The 21,427-nt window shown below is 34.9% G+C and overlaps 1 protein-coding gene across 4 annotated transcripts in view; it reads right to left on the bottom strand.

The window, feature by feature from the left end:
- Positions 1-21,427, bottom strand: part of PPP4R1 (protein phosphatase 4 regulatory subunit 1) — a 59,103-nt gene that overhangs the window by 12,401 nt on the left and 25,275 nt on the right. For 3 of the 4 annotated variants that reach the window (XM_015563594.1, XM_006763271.2, XM_015563593.1), the window contains 6 exons: positions 20,816-20,943; positions 12,865-13,385; positions 8,084-8,256; positions 6,710-6,805; positions 1,932-2,117; positions 1,078-1,239 (listed from right to left, as the gene is read on the bottom strand). In XM_015563594.1, coding sequence (XP_015419080.1) covers positions 1,078-1,239; positions 1,932-2,117; positions 6,710-6,805; positions 8,084-8,256; positions 12,865-13,385; positions 20,816-20,943 — 1,266 coding nt within the window. The remainder of the gene's footprint in view (positions 1-1,077; positions 1,240-1,931; positions 2,118-6,709; positions 6,806-8,083; positions 8,257-12,864; positions 13,386-20,815; positions 20,944-21,427) is intronic. The other variant, XM_006763272.2, reaches the window with a different exon arrangement.

Genomic DNA, 21,427 nt, shown 5'->3' with positions numbered 1-21,427 from the left:
GGGAAGGTTTGGGGGGGTGGTTAAGAGATCAACCGAAGGACTTATATGCATGCATATAAGAATAACCAATGGACACAAGACACTAGGGGGTAGAGGCCAGGGGAATGTCAAGGGGTGGGGGGGAAGGAAACATATGTAATACTCTTTGTAACACTTCAAGCAATAAAAATTATTTTTAAAAAAATAACGAACTACAAAAAAAAAAATTCTTTGTGGCACACTGGTTGAAAATGGCTGCTTATGTGGTCAGGTGGGTACTGGAAATACTGGGGGAACACTTTATGAAGTATTTGATTGTCTAACCACTATGCTATACACCTGAGACTAATAAAATTTATATTGACTATAAACTGTAATTGGAAAGTTTTTTAAAAGAAGAACTATGAGAGTGCCAATTTCAAGGCTAAAGTCTAACAACAGTAGGCCAGTAACAAGCAATTTGTAAAGTTAGGGCTGTTCACCTCAGACACCAAGTTCCCACATCAAAGGAGTGAGGACTAAGGTTTAATTCTTCTGAAACACCCACAAAACCTCTAAACTTTATGTTAATGAAAATCTTTTACACATATTTAATTCATTAATTTTGAAAAAGTACAAATATTTATAAACATGTTCTAACGTCTTTAAAAATGAAATTTAGCGTATTTATTTAAAATGGATTTTAGAGACAGGAAGTGGGGAGGGAGAGAGGAGAGAGAGAGAGAGAAACATTGATATAAGAAACATTGACTGGTTGCCCCTGCACTTGCCCTGACCTGGAGGACGAACCCATAACCCAGGGATGTGCCCTGACTGGGAATTGATTTCACCACCTACTGGTGTATGGGACAACACTCCAACCAACTGAGCCACACTGATCAGGGCAGCGCAATTTTTTTTTAATTAAAAATTAAAACGACACCAGCAAAAATGATTAGAATGGGATTTTTTTTTTTAAGTCACAGTTCACCATCAACTCCTGGATGCATTTTCTTCTATAGAATGTACAGAAACTGACCTTGGTAGTAACAGAAAATTAATATTTTAGATTTACAGTGGAATTTTAGTGTGTTTTTATGCAAAAGAATTTAAAGTTACCTTCAAAAAATCATGCAAGTGTTTAAGGACACCTATCCTTACTTCATCGAGGTCTTTTAAAAATCCATTAAAAATTGGAACCAGATCTATAGCTGTCAATTGATCTCCGAGAATAACTGCAAGCTCATGGATGGAGAAGGCTAAAGTTCTTCGAACTTTCCACTGCAGAAATAAAAATAATTGCATTAGTAAGCTAAGCACAAAGTACTTAGTACCTGAACTTTCAGACAATTCGGTAGCCCCGATTGGCAGTTTCGCTTTCTAAGGTCTCAGTGCCTCTGGAGAACTGTGGCAGAGGAAGTCAAGTCGACAAAGCCCACGAGCCACAAAAAGTCAGACTGACCAAGGGCCAGTGTTTCACACTCCGTCTCTTTCCAAGGGTGTGGCGGTGCACGGTGCGGAGAGGAGCATGCACGCACACACTGCTAACCTTCTCCCACCTGCACAGCGAAGGTCACAGCACTCCAAGCTCAAAACTCCGCACTGTCAATACCACCACAGTTCTATCAAGGTTTTTAAGTAGAAGCATTTATAACACTGCTTCTATGGAGAAAACGAGATCCTATAGTTTTAAGAATTAATCTACACATAAATTTTAGATAATAACACATTTATAAATTAGGAACTTAGACATGTCAGATGTGATCATTTCTAATACTTTAGATAAAAAAGAAGTCACCCAACTGTGGAACTTGAACAATGTAAAAAGAAATGTCTTTGGTTCAAGCTCTTCTGCACATAATTCCTATAATACCAAGTACCTGCTAGAACATGAACAGAAATTCTATTGAGTTTTGAAGGGCAACACACTGTGCCTTCTATATGCACATGCTGTTAATGCCTGTTTTACCCACCTGCATGTCTGATGCCAGAGTCTCGTAAGTCTCTCTTAGGCAGTGCCAGTTCTGCCTGCCAAGGGTCAGGGCCACGCCTGGAAGACTGTATGCACAGTGCTTAGCAATTTCAGTGTCGACTGTCTGTGCACGAGAGGGGTCAGTCATAGATAAATACTGATCTAATAGAGCCTGAGGCACAACGTCCTAATGAAGAGACAGGACAGGGATGCATTTTGAGCAGTTTAGATATGTTAGGTGAACTTACTTTTAAATATATGAATTTAACATAGCATTTGAAATAGTAAAGAAAAAAACAATCTGAAATTTTCAGTTATATAACTAAAAAGAAACATGCTGAGGAGAATGCATATATAAATAAAAGCAACTCCAGAGGAAAAACAATGAATAAGATCTTAAAACAGAAAACAGCTTAAAGGACAATTAGAATTGATTGCTAAATTTAAAAGAAATATTAAAAATATGACCAGCACCTTTCAATATTAGCAAAGATTATAAAGGTTGATGTAACCTAGTGAATGTGGTTACAGGTACTTTTATACACTATTACCAACATGTATTTTTTTTTAATATATATTTTATTGAGTTTTTACAGAGAGGAAGGAAGAGAGAGAGAGAGTTAGAAACATCGATGAGAAAGAAACATCGATCAGCTGCCTCCTGCACATCTCCTACTGGGGATGTGCCCGCAACCCAGGTACATGCCCTTGACCGGGATCGAACCTAGGACCTTTCAGTCCACAGGCCGATGCTCTATCCACTGAGCCAAACCGGTTTCAGCAACATGTATTTTTTTTAAAAAAACCATCACCTGCCTTCAGATGGAAATTTACCAATTATCTATAAAAATTTAAAGTGTATACACAGCTAGCCATTTATATAAATGTGAGACAAAGAAGAATGTATATACAATCTTGGTTATGTACGTATAATATAGCTTTGGAAGGATATACAAAAGAAAGGTGAAATTGGTTGGTTTGGGGGAAGCAAAATGGATGGTGTAGGAGAAACACTGGGAAGGAAAAAAATCACTGAATGCCTTTGTTGTACCTTTTAAAGTTTGAACTATGTAAACTTATCTACTTTTAAAAAATAAATTAAAATGGAAATAAATTCATTAAAAGAATGAGATAATCTGCATGTACTGACTTGAAAATATCTCCAATATGTGGTAAAAGCATACTTAAAAGACTGTGAACATTTTTAAAAGACCGATCCCATTTTTAACAAACAGAACCAACAAAAATAAAGAATATATACCATCTGACCTAGGAAATCCACTTATAATAAGATTTATAGCCCTAGCTGGTTTGGCTCAGTGGATAGAGCATCACCCTGCAGACTGATGGGTCCCAGACTCGATTCCAGTCAAGGGCACATGCCCGGGTTGTGGGCTTGATCCCCAGTAGGGGACATGCAGGAGGCAGCCGATCAATGATTTTCTCTCATCATAGATGTTTCTCTCTCTCTTTCTCCCTTTCTCTCTGAAATCAATAAAAATATATATTTTTTTAAAAGGTTTATAGTCCTAGAAGGAAATAATATGCATAACTGTGATGAATGTAACACCGCTTGTAATATGACCTGGAATGCAATGAGACCTGGAAGCATGTGAGGGACTACTGAAGTTATAGCACCTGCTCCCAATGGAGTCCTTATGTGCTCAAATGGAAAGATCTCCAAGATACAACTAAAAAAAAAAAAAAAGAAAGAAAAGAAAGAAACAAAAGGCAAGACATAAACTATCATGTTCTGATGATTCCATAAACATATTTTCCCACATTTAAAATCTCTACAACTGGAGTGCCACTTGTTATTGATGGCACTTTATTAAGTCCCCCTCCCTTTTTTTCATGTTTTCATCTCTCTAAAATCAAGCTGTATCTTAGAATTCTTGGCAACTTAGGCATGATGAAATACATCTTGGTATGATGGTATGATTCTGTTTTTCTTTGAAAAACAGAAAAGGATACATATATACCCACAATATTTATATATCCACAATAGATTTATGAAGGAATACAGAAGAAACTGTGATTATTCTGAATGAAAAATGGGATAAGAGGTGTGAGTAGAGAAAGATTTTTGCTTATACTTTATTCTTATTTGAATTTTCTTATTGAAAGCATGGAGGCAAACTGTAATCCAGTTTCTTTCTTTTGCATGTGGCTTTCCAGTTTTCCCAGCACCATTTATTGAAGAGACTATCTTTACTCGATTGTGTGTTTCTGGCTTTGTCAAAAATCATTTATCCATATACATGTGGTTTTATAGCTGGGCTCTCTATTCTGTTCATTGATCTGTGTGTCTGTTTCTCTGCCAATACCATGCTGTTTTGATTATCATAGCTCTGTAGTACACTTTGAAGTCAGGTAGTGTGATACCTCCAGCTTTGTTCTTTTTTTCTCAGGATTATTTTGGCTATTCGGGGTCTGATGATTTCTCATTCTATTTCTTTAATAAGTGACATTGGGATTTGGATGGGAATTGCATTAAATATGTATTTTGCTTTGGACAATATGGCCATTTCAACTATGTTGATTCTTCCAATCCATGAACATGGAATAATTTTCCATTTTGTTGTGTCTTTTTCAATCGCTTTTAATAATGCTTTTAATTTTCAGTACATAGGTCTTTCATATTCTTCATTGATTCCTAGGTTATTTTATTTTCTTGGTTGCAATTGTAAAAAGAATTGTCTTTCTCTGAAGTTTTGTTGTTAATATTCAGGAAGGCATGGATTTTTGCACATTGGCTTTGTATCCTGCAACTTGACCGTAATAGTTTTTTGGTGGAGTCTTTAGGGTTCTCTCTCTCTATAGAATCATGTCATCTGCAACAAGTGACAGTTTGACATTTTCCTTCCCTATTTGGATGCCTTTTGTTTCTTTCTCTTGCCTTATTGCTCTGGCTAGGACTTCCAGAACTATGTTGAATAAGAGTGGTGAGAGTAGACATCCTTGTCTTATACCTGATCTTAGAGGAAAAGCTTTCAGTTTTTCCCCATTGAGTATGACATTAGCTGAGGTACTTTCTGATATTATGTTGAGGTACTTTCCTTCTATTCCTATTTTACTGAGTGTTTAATCATAAATGGATGTTGCATTTTATCAAATGCCTTTTCTGCATCTATTGATAAGACCATATGATTTTTATCCTTTCTTTTGTTAATGTGGTGTATTACACTGATTAATTTGCTTATGTTGAACCATCCTTGTGTCCTTGAAATAAACCCCACTTGATCGTGACATACTATTTTTTTGATGTACTGTTGTGTTCTATTTGCTCGTATTTTGTTTAGGATTTCTACATCTGCATTCATCAGAGATACTGGTCTGTAGTTTTCTTTTTTGTGTGTTACCTTTGCCAGGTTTTGGTATCAGGGTTATATTGGCCTCATAAAATGTGTTAGGAAGTGTTGCCTCTTAATTTTTTTGGAAGAGTTTGAGGAGGATAGGTTTTAAGTCTTCTTTGAATGGTAGAATTCACTGACGAAGCCATCTGATCCTGGACTTTTGTTTTGGGGAGGCTTTTGATGGTTATTTCAATTTTCTTATTACTGATCAGTTTACACAGAAGAAAATATATGTACCAAATTTATAAACCTTGGTCACAGAGAACATTTTATGAACTTGACCCCAAAGGCAAGGGAAGTAAAGGCAAAAATAAATGAATGGGACTATATCAAACTAAAAAGCTTCTGCACAGCAAAGAAACTGGCAACGAAATAGAGAGGCAGGCAGCCAGACAGGAGATAATATTTGCAAACAGTAGCTCTGACAAAGGTTTAATTTCCAAAATATATAAACAACTCAGAAAACTCAACAACAAACAAACAACCCAATCAAAAAGTGGGTAGAGGACCTAAAAATATACCTCTCCCAAGAAGACATATGAACAGCCAATAGATAGAAGGAAAGATGTTCAAACTTACTAGCAATTAGGGAAATGCAAATCAAAACTAAAATGAGATACCACCTCACACCTATTAAAGTGGCTATTATGAACAAGATAAGCACTAGTAAGTGTTGGAGAGGTGTGGAAAAAAGGGAACCCTCATTTACTGCTGGTAGGGATGGACTGATACATCTACTATAGAAAACAGTATGGAGGTTCTTAACAAAATTAAGAATAGAGCTACCCTACCATATGACCCAGCAATCCCTTTCCTGGGTATATACCCCCAAAAACTTGAAAACATGTATTTGCAAAGATAAATGCACCCCTATGTTCACTGCAGCATTATTCAGTGGCCAAGACATGGGAACAACCAAAGTGTCCTGCAATAGAGGACTGGATAAAGATGTGGTACATACACACAGTGTAAGACTACTCAGCCATAACAAAGGATGAAATACTGGCATTTGCCACAACATGGGTGGACCTTGAAAATATTATACTAAGTGAAATCAGTCAAAAAAAGCTAAGAACCATATAATTTCACTCATATGTGGGACATAATACTAAAACTCATGAACACAAACTGCAGTGTGGTGGTTGCCAAAGGGAAGGGGATCCTAATATATGGTGACAGGAGAAAATCTGACTTTGGATGGTGGGCACAAGGTGCTACATACAGATCTTGTCACATAGAAATCCACACCTGAAACCTATATGATCATATTAACCAATGTCACTCTAATACATTTAATAAAAAAAGAAAAAAGAAAGCATGCTATATTAGTCTTAATTTTTAAAACAGAACAAATTCAGTGAAAAGTAGCTTTAAAAGAGGAATTAACAACAGCCACACCGAAGAAAGCACTTTTGTCACTTACTTGTACTTTAGGTCTTCTTTCCTCATCAGGGCTGAAACTACTACTAGTGCTCAAGTCTGAGTCATTATGAATATAACGAAGGGTGGAGTCCATGTTCTGTTAGGAAAAAATATTTACTTAAAAAGTTGAACTATCTATTAAGTTTCCTTCATCTAAACTATCTTACCTTTTGAGACTGCCAAAGATATAAATACATATAAGTTCTTCATGTTTTTAAAAGTTTATAAATATACATAAGGCTTCATTAAGAACTTCCCCTGCCTTAAATCAAACTTGCTGAATAGGATGCTACATGTATGAAAAAGAATTTCAGAATAAAAGTAATTAAACATTTAGAATTAATTTTGAAATGTCCCAAATACTTCAAATTAGCTTGTTTATAAAGTAGTACCTAGAGGACTTGGGATGTCATCTGAAGTTCTTCCACTGTTCCTAGTCTTGGCTATTTCTAATTTCACAAATACACACTTCTAACAGTAAAAAAACCCACACACAAAACAACCCCAAAATAAAAAGAACATCTTCCAAAATGCAAAGATAGCATAGTATTCAAATCTCCAATGATAATCGTGGTTAGGGATTCATTCTGAACCAACTATATTATACAAAATTTCTAATATACTAGATATCATCAACCAAAAAACAAAACAGAAATCCACTAAAGTTTAAAAACCCTCTTGCCATCCCCACTGTGTGTACGTAGGTACTCTTGCCTGAGCTTTTCATTCAACCCACTCTGTCTGTGAATGCCATTTGATTCTGGCATTCAGGGGTGTAGTTCTGTTTATAAAAACAAGGGATCAGAAATACTGATACCAAATGATGCTGGCTTGGTCGGATGCGGTAGGAAATTAAGGAAGGATCATATAGAACAGCTCCAAGTATACAGCAAAAATGATGCTAGTAACAGTACCCACCCTCACACTCCAGAGTCCAGATAATGCCACTGGCCCTCCGCAACATGGCCTCAAGTCCTGATCTTCTGCTCAGAATACTGTGTTGCTTGCTGCAGTGAAATGGTCCGATCAGAAACAAAGCACCTCTCCAAAAAAAAAAGGGAAGAGTTAATTATTCTTGATAAAGGGCTTTGTTTCCAGTAAGACTATTTCACTGCAGTAAGCTACATTAACATTGAAGCTACTAAAATGGTCATGTAGACAGGATTAGGATTTACTTTCTAAGCACTGAACAAATCACCAGTCACAGATAGGATGTAGTGACATTTACTTTTACTTTATGCAAAAGGTAGAGCTAAGAAAATCAGCAACAAACAGAATATACTAACTAGAAAGTGATTAGCTACCACTATTCCCCAACGAAACACTTCTAATTCAAACTACTCTCACTTGATAAACACTTTACTGAGTTTATTACCTCAACAGCATCGCTGATTAAAGGCACGGAGGCATCATGATTTATTTTACAGTTTGGTTGCTCACTGACACACAGTTCATCTTGCACATCACTTCTCTTTTCTGTATCGCTGGTCTCTTCGTGAGCATCCAGATTGGAAGCTCGCAGAGCAGCAGACAGCACGTCCACTTGTGCTATAGGCAGAATAGGGAAATGATAATAAGTGGCAGAATTACAATGTGCTTGCAAGTGTTTCTCCATTTGCATTATATATTATCAATGAAATGTGTACTTTTTGACACTGCCACCAAAAAGCTGGAAAAAAAAAACCTCTACGTGGTAAATCATTAGTCCTTCAAGAGAAAAAGTAGAAAACTAATATGCTTTCATGAGATTAAAAATGCTTATCCACTACTGTACATTATTCTGCGTTAGTATGAAAAGAGAAATGCTATCTAGTTTTGGAGGTACCTCCAGTTCATTAAAAGGAGTCAATTTCAGTGTGAGTTAACTATGTTTGGGTAGTGCATAAATCGAACTTATAAGACTTACTTACTAAGCTATTTTAGCAGAAGAGCAGTCACTTTACAAACCCTGCCAACATAAAACAATCGCAATTACAAAGATTTTTGTTGCAGTTACATTTAAACATCTCATATCTTATTCCAGTTTATTTTTCTCTAATTCTTTTTGAAAATAAAATCAATGACTTGCCCCAAACACAGATCCCAAATGAGTACTGTCTTGTTTACAACAAACCAAACTGACAACTTACCAAATCCTTAAATCTGGCAAGTAGCACTAAGTTTTGAGTTATACCTTCTTTATGAAAGTGACTCAAAACTGAGATAAATCATTTTTTTCTGACCATGACTGCCAAAAGTGCCCAATTCTTTCACTGGGTCTAAACTGGAAAGAAATCTTTATTTTGTGAGCTTGGGCCATTTTTCCTTTTGTAGTCTATGAACCTAGCTGTGGTAAATCAAGCTGATATCAATAATTCTACTTGGGCGCTGCTGAAATTCAATCCTGAATCAGCTTGGCAATCCCAAATGTCCTGGACAAAAACAGAAAAGCTGCAAATTCCCTGGGTATTTTGGAAAAGAGGAGCTCTTACACCTACTTCATATTTTACTACTTCCCTTTTTGGCCTTTCATGTAGAATCTATTTCTGTTATAACTAAGAAAGGGCTTTCTTTTTCTGAAAAGGAATATCTCATTATTGCCCATGGAAACATTTAAAATTTTTGCTCAAAAACTTACAAGGAAGTTAAAAATCATCAATGCTTCAAGGAAGGTGAGTTAAATTGGGAAGCAAGGGCTGCTTTAAAATTTTAAAAAACCTAAGTCTTGCTCCCCCCTCCCCTCCCCCACCCTCCATGACATGCCCCACCCAACAGTGATAAGGGGAAAGAACAAGTGGCACAGAAGCTTGTAAAGCTGAAGTTTAGCCCCTGGTCAGAATTTAGTTTCCAATTTTGGCTTAAAGTTCTGCCCTTCCAAAAAGTAGACATTTTCTGCAATTTGCCATGATGGCAGATTAGAAAAGAAAAAACATCCAAAACTAAGGTATATGCCTTTAAAAACTCAAAACACCTCCTAACATACAGAAAATTAAGGCATAGTAAATTTTAATTAACTATGACATTAACATGGATTAAAAATGGCCTCAGATTTCAATGAAATCAAATGCGTAAGAATTCTGTAGCCAAAGCAGAAAATTCCTAGCACTGCCTAGCTATGTTTTACAATAGACCATTTGACACAGGCAGTTAATGTATTGTCCCAACCTTCTGTGCTCTCTGAGGCTGGGATTTTTGTCTGGTTTGTTGCTGCTATATATTTAGTAACTAGGGGAGTATCAGGAACATAGTAAGTGCTCAATAAGTAATGATTAAATAAATAAATAAATAGCTATGTTATAAAAGTTATTCTTATAAACAGGAAGAACATGATACATTTAAAACATTTTGGTAACTGAATTTTTTTAAAGCTATGTTTTTACTGATTTTTAGATACAGAGGAAGGGAAAGTGATAGAGAGATAGAAACATTGATGAGAGGAACTTCATCAATTGGCTGCCTCCTGCACGACCCCTAGTGGGGATCGAGCCCGCAACCCAGGCATGTGCCCTGACCAAGTGACTGGGAATAGATCTGGTGACCTCTTGGTTCATGGGTTGACACTCAACTGCTGAGCCACACCGGTGGGGCAAGAACATGACAAATTTAAAACACAGTAGGTTTAAAAGGTAAATCAGAAAGAGAACCGATTAAATCACAATATAGTATTTGTGTTGAAATCTCTCAATTACAGCCTATAAATTTACAATACAATCTTAAGCCAAACATGATAAATATTAGCCATCTTCTGAAATAGAGAGTCATATACTGAAGCTTATATGTACATGTAGGTCTTTTTAAAAAGCAAACTATACGTATCATTTTTAGCTTGTTAAAAAAATTAAAGTAGCTATTCAATATTTCAGTATTTGTTAAGTACCTACTGCATGTCAGAAAACTAGAAGGTACTGTAGTAAACACAGCGAGAATTCCCAGAACAGGCTTACAGCCTTTTTCCATAAAAATGGAGTGTAAGAAAAACAAAGTATAAAAGTTATTGAAGTTTGATCAACTGAATAAAACTTAAGTTGTTAAATGATAATAAAATTTATTTAAACAAGGAGCTGAAAGCTGTAAAGACAAACATTTATCAAGAGTTGACTATCCTCAGCTATGAGCATCCTTAGTTTTAGGTGTAATTCTCTGTGTCTCAATTTTCCTCATCTGGGGGTGGAAGAGTATAGAGAAATGGAGGGAGAATACAAAGTCAAGATTTTAGTGAATATTCTAATTTATCAAACAAAACAAAACAAAACTTGATGATGTAGTTCTTGTTACATCAAGTTGTCATAAAATGCAGAATGCTGGTTCAACAGGGTAAATAAAATCAACAACAGAAGCCACAATTGAGGAATGAACAAAGAAACGACAGGTCGCTATGATGCACACTGACCACCAGGGGGCAGACGCTCAATGCAGGAGCTGCCCTCTGCTGATCAGTGTGCTCCCATAGGAGGAGTGCTGCTCAGCCAGAAGCCACCGCCATTACTCTTAGGATGTCCGCAGGGAGCAGGTGTAAGGATGTCATTCTGACATCCCCCAAGGGCTCCTGGACTGAAAGATGGTGAGGGCCAGGCTGAGGGACCCCACTCCAAGGGCACAAATTTCATGCACTGGGCCTTTAGTGTTTTCATAAAAAATAATCTACCAGGAGAGATAAAAAATAGGATATGCTATTGAAAATATTCACTCCTCGGCTCTTGCTTTTGTTTCAGAATATAATAAAAAGGAATGAACTACTGATACATGAAACAAGAATAAATCTCAAACACATTGTTAAGTGACAGAGTAAAAAAAAAGTTACTGCTTGATTCTATGTATGTGGCATTTTACAAAAAGCAAGATCATAGGGACAGAAAACATATTAGAGGTTGTCAGAGGCTGGGCATGGAAGAATGGACTGACTATAAAGGGGGACAAAGAATGTTCTGGTGATGAAACTGTTCTGTATCTTGACTCAGGTGGTGGTCACACACAACTGTATGTGTTTGTCGAATCTCACAGAACTGTCCACTCAAGAGGCCAAATTTTACTGATATAAATTATGTCCCAATAAACCTAAAAAAGAATGAAACTGACCATTTTCCAATTAAATTAACTTTGAACAATAAAGGATATGAATTTGCCTTTAATCAATTCATTTTCCTCCAAATGTAAAATTATAATAGAAAATCATTTAAAAATCATGATAAATTAAAGCCAAATAAAGATAACTGCTAACTTAACCACCAGAATGCTATTTTCAAAGTTTGAACACAAGGTTTTGTATGTTTTGGAAGGATACTGAAGGTTATCGTTTTAGCTTCTTTAAAAGTGGGTATTTACTAACATTGAGCAAAAACAATAGTTTATAAATTTTAGGTTTAAGAACAAGGCAAAAAATATCCACAAAAAGATATAAGTTCTAAAGACCTCTAATTATAGGATTTGTCAAAATTGTTTTAAATAGCATCTCAGATTTCACTGAGTAAAGTTATGAGTCATTAGGAAGCCTTAGTCTTCAAAGGGGCAGGAAGATAACATCTGCTCAGGTTCTGGCCTGATCACTTCCCAAGCCTCAGCAAGTAGAATAGGACTGCTTCAGCACATCTGATTCCCACACACTGAGAACACATATTCCACTTAATAAGAGGCAACTTTTGAATTGAACACAGAACAACTTTATGGCTGCATTCACAAGAAAATAATGTAGGTGATAAATGTGTAATCCAATGGAAAAAAGTCAAAACTGAGAAAGCTAATTGACTCTTATAGACAGACGTCTACAGCTCTCAAAACACATCATATTCCACAGAAAAATAGGTTATTTTTGTCAGCTGTTAATAACGCATGGTCCTTCCTTTAAAAATACTGCGTTCTCTGCTATTTTATGAAAAAGCTAATGAGACCTAGAGCAAAATAGTTAAGGCAGGACAATATTTAAAACCATAAATGTAAAACACTGTTTGAATGACTGAAAATTTTAGAGATTTATGAATCAACAAATCTGTAAATACTAGTTAGGAACACAGTGATGACCTTATCTAAATGAAATTACCTAAAAATATTGTAGTTATCAAGACAAGACATGATGACAATGATCAAATTTTTAAGAAGGCATTTTTTATTTTTTCTGGAAAAAAGGTAAGCAAACACTTTATACCAACTTTAGAATAAAGAACTTGATTAAATATTCCATACCTCTAACATCCGGATCATCAATATGCGGCTCTAGATTTTCTATCATTTCTTCAAGTTCCTTTCTGGTGGCCATAGTGATGTTTGAAGAACCTGGTATGGTTGCTTCAGGTGTTTCTTCTGGTCTCTCTGGGTTGAGTTTATTCCCAGAGCCCTGGTCAAGCTCTATATCTAGGTCTATTTCAGGAAGAGGAGTCCTCCAGAAATGGAAAGAGTTGTATAATTCCTGATCTAAGAGAGCAGAATCTTGTGAACTGATGCCAACCTCTGGCCGTAATGTAGGTTTGGAGTTACCAGGTTTTTTATCATTTTCATTACTAGCTGCTTCCTGATGAGAGTCTGAGGACAAAGTACAAAGTAAAGAACTGTCCATTGGAACACTTATTTCACCTGGAGATTTCCTAGTTGTTTCAGTATCATCTTCCATGTTTTCCAGTTTGACACTGGAATTACTAATACTGGGATCTGAAGGAACATCCTCTGGCCTGATTTGTACATCCTCTGGGACTTCTTGATCTCTGATCCTTTTATTGTTTCATTTGGGGGGAAAAAATGAAAGTATAAAAATAATTACTGGACAAAAATCAATGACAGAGACTACATAAAGCATTTAAACGAGCTAAATATTATGAAGTTCAGAGTATCCATACATATTGAGTAATTTGCATAAATTACTGATAATGCTTCTTTTTCCATCAGTTGTTCTGTGTTCAGAGATGTAAACATTTGTTAAGCCTAAGTCTAGATATTAAAGCATTAGATATTAGTTGGAGGCAATAACATTTAAGAATCCTGGAATCCTACAATACCATGATAATTTCAATAATTAATAAAAAATAGTAGGAAGGTGAAGTCCTACAATGCATTTTAAGATAGACACATTTTTAAAGTTATTTGATTTTTAGGATTATGGCACTGCCACTCTGCTCCAATGACATAATGAGAAGCTGAGAATTAAAACTTATTTGCTTACATTAAAAAGAAAAGAAAGCTTGACTGGCGTGGCTTAGTGGTTGAGTGTTGACCTATGAACCAAGAGGTCATGATTCAATTCCTGGTTAAGCATATGCCCAGGTTCAATCCCCAATCTTGGGCGTTTAGGAGGCAGCCGATCAATGATTCTCTCTCATCATTGATGTTTCTATATCTCTCCCTCTCCTTTCCTCTCTAAAATCAATTTTAAAAATATTTAAAAATAAAAATAAAAAAACCTCTACACAGCATTACAAAAGATTTTATTTACTGTCTCAGAAAATATATAGAAATCCACTCAAGTGTTTTAAGTTATTTTTATTTCTTCCAGCTCTTTTCACTTTCCAGCTCTACTCCCATAGGTTTTAAACAAAATGGAGCCATGACTTAATTGATAAAGACAGATGATACAAATTCCTAAAGACCACAGATTATCGCCATTCATTATGTAAACTAAAGCACTACATTAATGTTTATCCCCTACATTTCATTAGACTCGATTAAATTTACTAATATACACTGAGCACCTACTAGGAACCAGAAATAAAATGGTTATTGAGGATTCATATGTGAAATGTAGATCTTATTCATGAGACTATAATTAGAAGCAAATAGAAAAAAAAGAACTTATAAGCAAATAATTGTCAGGTAGCATGGTAAATATAAGTATGCACAATGAACACAGGAGATAGAAACGAGAGTTGAAATTAAAAGGCTTCAGAGGAAATGATATAAGTTGTATTTAGAAGAACCAATAAATGTTTATGAGGCTAAGGGGAAGAAAATGTATGGAAAGAAGAAACAGCATATGCAAAGGTAAGGGTGATAAAGGTGGTAAAACACATTCAGAAAAGAGCAATGAGTTTATTATGGCTAAAAGAAGGAAATGATAGATGACAAGGATGAAAAACTGCAGAAATCACTATATTCCATACTAAATACCTCTGGAATTTATCGTATGGGCTATATAGGAAATAAGGTAGGAATTAAGAGACTTACATTTTTAGATGATATTTTTTAAAGACCATTCTGGAAGCAGTACAGAAAATTGGTTGGAGGTGAGACAAGAGGCAGGAAACATAAGAGAGTAGGTGATAGGCAGTGATGACTTTCTGAATGAAGGCACTGTATTTGGGGTTACAGTAGAAGTAAACACATTCAATGATGACAAAACCAATAGGACTTGTTCATTTACTGCATGCTGGAGAAACAAAGGGAGGCATCTGGGAAGATAGCCAGATTTCTGGCTAGAGCAACTGATTAGATACTGGTAGCACCAACTAAAAGTGGAAAATGCAAGAACAATTCAATGAGAAAGCTAATGAGTTCCAGTTTGGACAGACTGAGTTAGGTGTCTATGTCAAAGGTGGTGGTGATGTCCATGGGAAACTGGTCAGACACTGGAGACAGACTGAGAGGTCATCAAGTCAGAGCTTAGATGTAAGGCAAGAAATATGAATGAAGGAAAACACAGCAGTCACACAGAATAACACAGAGTGAAGGCATTTTTCTTATATAAGGGATAGTATAGATGAGTATATTTTAGGCTTAAAGAAAGGGTTTTAAGAGGTGAGAGAACTGGAGACATAGGAGAATGATGAAAAATGATAAAGCAATAAGAATATGGGCTCAAGAACACAGATGGATAGATGAAGAGAAAACTCTAAGAAACATGAGAGAAGGATGGATATGTAGGTAATTTGTAAGATGAGTATGTATGTGTGTATAGGGGGTAGAGGGGGATTAAAATTGTTCCCATGAAACATTATGTGCCTTTACATGCACACAATGAAAGATATTAAACAGCAGGCCTGCCAGAACTATGCAAAAGTGGAAGGTGACGTTAACAACTATGTAAATCCCATACATGTTTAATAGTCAACCATACACAGTCTCATGAAAGTATCACCTTTCCTCTGATGTGGCTTTATCTAATAGCAATGTTCACATTATCAGAAACACTTTTAAAAAACACATAATTATTTTTAAAAAGTTTTAAAATAGAGATAAAAATATCTAATAAGTCATCTGAAAATATGCCAGAGACATTTTAAATTCTGGTGTTGCCCTCCCATTCTTTTTTTTCCCCTTCCACTCTTATTAACTGTAAAATACATAGTATGCACACATAATAAAATTCTGTTACAACTGTGAAAAGACTGAATTGCAAATTCTTAGTTACTTATCCTAGTATTGGCACTACATTAATCTAAAACTCCAAGCCTTTTAGGGACTCACATTCCTCATGTACTCCTTATTCATAAAAATGAGGAACTGGCTTAGATGGCTTTTAAGATCCTTTCCCTCTTCAAAAGAGTTCTTAAAGCTAGTGCTATTATGCAAAACAAATGTCTTCTATATGTGTATGAATTATGTAATATTTTCCAATTATGTTGTTCTTATTAAAATATATTTTTTCTATTGTTTTAAAAAACATTAGTGGCTCACCAATGTGGCTCACTGATTGTCGACCTATGAATGAGGAGGTCTCAGTTTGATTCTTGATCTGGGCACATACCTGGGTGGTGGGATCAATCCCCAGTCGGGGTCATGCAGGAGGCAGCCAATCCATGATTCTCTCTCATCATTGATGATTCTACCTCTCTCTTCTTCTCCCTTCCCCTCTCTGAAATCAATAAAAACATTAAAAAAAAAAAAAAGAACATTAGTGGAATAATTGGTAAAATCTGAATAAAGTCTTTAGATTAAGACGACAGTATTGTATCTACACTAATTTCTTAATTTTGGTAATTAGACTGTGTGGTTATATTAATGTCTATGTTTTGAGGAAATACACAGTAAAATATTTAAGAAAGTAAAAAAAGTAAAAGTTTTCACATGTCTAAAATTTATTCTCAAAAACTCAGAAAAAAGGAATAATAAAGCAAATACGGTAAAATGTTGACATTTGGAGAATCTGAGTAAAGGGTATATGGAATTCTCTTTTATTTTTGCAATTTTTCTGATATGCAAACTAAATTTTAAAAGTTATAGTAACAAGGTATTGTTTTGTGGGGGTAGGGAACAAATGAGTAAAACTGGTAATACTTCAACTATTATCTGATGAATTTTAGAAAGTTCCATTTAAAATATACAAAAAGAATGCAATTAAGTATATAAAACTATTCCAAGGGCATGAAGTTCCTTGATCATTATTTTTACCTTAGCATTCAAATTAAATTTTAATATTAAAATTAATTAAGAATATTAAATTTTGCCCTGGCTGCTGCTCGATCCCTGATTGGGGTACATGTAAGAGGCAGATTGATTGATGTTTCTCTCTCTCTCTCCCCCCGCTGCCCCTTCCTCTTTCTTTAAAATCAATAAAAACACATTTTTAAAAAAGGAATACTACATTTTAATATTCTTAGCCTAAAAAACAAAAAGAACAGCCAAGTAATTCTACTTGACTAATGTAAAATTACTAGTTTGTACAGTTTTTAAAAGAAAAAAAAAGATTTCCTAGTATTAAATTTTGGGAAGAATTATACATGTATGAATTATAGTTGCTTCAAATTGTCAAAAAATAAAAGTTCTCTAAATACAGATTTTTCCTGCCTGGCTGGAGTGGCTCAGTGGTTGAGCCTCAACCTATGAACCTGGAGGTCATGGTTTGATTCCCAGTCAGGGCACATGCCCCAGGTTGAGGTCTCTATCCCCAGTAGGGGTTGTGCAGGAGGCAGCCAATCAGATTCTCTCTCATCATTATAATGTTTCTATCTCTCTCCCCTTCCTCTCTGAAATCAACAAAACATATTAAAAATAATAATAAATACAGATTTTTCCTAGAACTGGATAAGAGTCAATGCAAGATCAAGCTGCTAGATGCCAAAATGCTGATATTCTGAATTATCGGACTTCCAAATGCCATTATACAAGCAAACATTTTTTGAAAATTGAGGAGACATGGTTCTGCATAATGAGAATTATTTCCCAAGAGATCGTCGGCAATAAGAGCACCAGAGAGTAAGCCAGAAATTTCTCTCAAAAAGAACCTTAAGTCTCCTTTAGTTTATGATTAATATTTGCAGAGTTCCTGACTAGAGACCGTGGGCCTAGAAAATGAGTACCTGTACCCGTTTTTCAAGGAGAAAATGACCTATAGAACATCTGATTAAATAAACACTGTATCCTGAGATAAAAGCAAAAAGCACTCTCCAAGATACATCCTCCAAGTGCTGTGAATTAAATAAATGAAGTTTTAACTGTGAAATATTTCCGAATTTGTACCAATAACAATATTACTTTCACATAGTTGGCATTAACCTAAACTGACAAAAACTAGCGTAAGTGGCTCATCATTTAAGGATTTTTAAAATTAAATATATTTCCTTATAATAAGTCACTCAAAATTTATTACGTGCCAACTATGTGCCAGACCCAAAGAAGGTGTTAAGAGTACGAAGATAAAAAAAACCACATTGCTATACAGGATGGACTTGTAGTCTATTAGATGACATACAGAAATACACAATTAAAAAGATAGGGGTGTGTAAGAGACTGGAAGGAGGGTGGAAAGGGGGGGATGGGAGATATTTGTAATACTATTAACAATAAAAAATACATTTAAAATTGAAAGAAAAAAAAGACCTGACTAAAAATTATTCTCATTCTAGTCCTACTGACAGCCAAGATGCAAAAGCTATGAATTTCCTGAAAAAATGCAGGGATATATTCTTGGAGGTAGTGAGTCTAGAGACAGCAAACACACTGACACTGACTTTGTTAAGTAAGGTACAAATGGAACAGCAGGGCTTCCCAGAAAGAAAGCATGGAGAGCCAAAAGAACAATGTGTTCAAAGAATAATGTAATCGTGGTTTGACATAATTTAGAAATGCAAGTCTGAAAATAGCCTTCTAAAGTAGCTTTTACTAACACCTTCAAAGAACCACTGAAATAGCCTACTCTGGGGTGAATGAAAGATAAATTTTGTATATAAAGTTAGATGTTTATAATTAATAAATTCTTCAAACACTGTTAAATGGTAGTAAATGTTTCCAGGGTCAGATGAAACAATATATAATAAGTAGTAATGGAAGTACATTGCCAAAACCTTATTTTGTAACATAGTTGAGAAATCTGAATTCTAGGAAACTGAGAGGACCGTGAGAATAGGTATCAAGTTCTCTATATACAGTAGCTGGTTGTTAGTAGGTGCTCAATTAATTTTTGCTCAATCAATCAGTCCTAAATAATAAAAAATCAGTTTAAAACAAAAGCCAGTGCAGTATTTAAGAGAGGGCAAACAAACTAATGGTTATGAGATTAGTAATATATAGGACGACTCTTTTTGAAGCTAGGAAGTAAAACTATACAAAAGTTTTTACAATGTTTTTAACAAACTTCCTTAGTCAGGAATTCTTTCTTCTCTCTCCTACACCATTAACACACTTCAATAAAGTTATATAAAGTAGCGAAAATCCAATATTACAAATAGCATTGGCTTGACATTAAGACATACCTCAAAATACAATGGAAGAGAAATTAAGGTTTGTAGCTAAAAGATAACTACCTTTAAATAGCTCTTCCAATAATGTCCAATACTGGCAGTGAGCAAAACTATTGGCCGTGAGAGCCACAGCAACTGTTTTTGCCAATGAAGTTTTATTGAACAGAGCCAAGCCCGTCCGTTTATGTGCTGCCTATGGCTGCTACACACTGCAAAGGCAGAACTGAGTAGTTGTGACAGAGACTGAAAACATTTGGCCTTTACCTAAAGTTTCCTTATCCCTATGTTATGCAATTTTTATTTTCACTTACTAGACTGTCTTCAGTTTTAAAAATAAATAAGTTACATCATAGCCTTTGTACAATTAGATAGGGAAAATACATACTGACTTTAAAAATGAAAAGCAGATAACACCCCCCACCCCCAATCAGTATTTATGTCAAATTCCTTGCAGCAGCTGTTTTCAAAAGAACTGATTGTGCTTGCTAGGAAGGCAGGTTTAGAGTGGTTTTTCTTCCTTTACAAAAAACAGTACCTCAGGTTTGTTTGGCTATTCAGCACGACAGTAGGAGAACAGGCAAAAAGGTAAAACAAGGCAGCAGAGAAGAAAGGAAGAACTGCCAAATCAAAACACCAAGAAAGCAAATATCACAGTATCAAGACCTACAGAAGAAAATGTCCATTAGCATTATGACAAGGGAGGGACAAAGCACTATGGTAACTCAAGCATTATAGTAGGGGCTGTTTCAAAAACAGGTATTCAATTATTTCAAATGTACACCTGCAAAAATTTGTGCTTAATTCCCATGCACTAAGCAATGTTTGAATTGTTTTTTCCCTAAGTATGTAATATAATTTAAAAAAACTAAAACTCAATTAAATTTTTTAAATGCAAAAATTTTAAAAATAAAAATGAGTTGTCCTCTAAGTTTCATTTAAAAACCTGTTGCCCTATTAGTTTAATACACTTAAAATTGATATTCTAGTTACTAAGTACAGAAATTCGGTGCTAATCCTTAGAATACTTTCCTCCTCAACTGAAATTACAATCATCATTCTGTAGACAGAGAATCCAAGATCCACAATTAAATAACTGATTGGAAGGAAAAATAATAGTAAGAAATGGAATATATACTAAAATATATACCTAAGTTAGGATTTATTCCTTACAAAACCAAACCCTTTAAGTTGTACAATCATTACAGCATATATTCTAAATGTCAACAGATTATTTCCTAGATAATAATTTATTAAGTAAACTTATTCCAAACTTCTATTGAATCCATCATTTATAGTTTTCCATGTGACTGGCTTCAAACTAAGTGTGTCACGTGCATCTTCACTTACTCATTTAATATACAAGCAACCAAAACGTTTAACAAATGTATTTAAAACTAGAACTATAAAAATATTTACCAATTTGTATAATCAAGAGAAACAGAAAATTCTCCAAAAAGAACTTATTATAAAACAGTGAAAATGAAAATGTTCCCAAGCAGTAAAACTGGAAGCAAAGTTTTAAAAATTTATACCTATTTTTTTCTTCTACTGACGTATTTTCTGAACTTTTGCTTTCTTCTTTAAAATACTGGCCTGAGCTTGATGGATTAGCAAAAGTAGATATGAAAGGTCCCAGAGACTGAAAAGCTGCTTGGCGAACCTAGAAGAAAAGAAAAACAGTCATGAAACATAAAATATGGGATTATTAACAATCTACTTTCCACATACTTAATGAAGTATGTTGAAGATAATAATAAAGTTTTCCTAAAAGAAACACAGATTCAGAACTATAAATCATTCCTCAGCTAGATTTAAAGTTCTTTATACACTACTTTCTTTTTTACTTTCAATTTTCTTTTTTATCCTGGCTTGAATATTTAAACCATGAGAGTATGAATATGAGATCCTATAAAACATTTACATGGAACAAAACTAAAGAAAGTCCTGTTGTGTTCTCAGGAACAATAAGAATGAATAAAATCAAGATGCCAAACAGAAAATATAAAGCTATAAAGTCCACAAAATGTGATAAATCTGTTTAATGTTTTAGAATAGGAAAGATTGTAATTTATTCACTACAAGGAAGCAAGGCAGATGTATGGGAACTATATACATGCTCATCAGAAATACACTATTGACTTAAA

Source organism: Myotis davidii, unplaced genomic scaffold (assembly GCF_000327345.1).
Source record: "Myotis davidii unplaced genomic scaffold, ASM32734v1 scaffold78, whole genome shotgun sequence".
NCBI lineage: Eukaryota > Metazoa > Chordata > Mammalia > Chiroptera > Vespertilionidae > Myotis > Myotis davidii.
The sequence above is the reverse complement of the archived record's forward strand: the minus strand, read 5'-3'. Positions and strand labels throughout refer to the sequence as shown.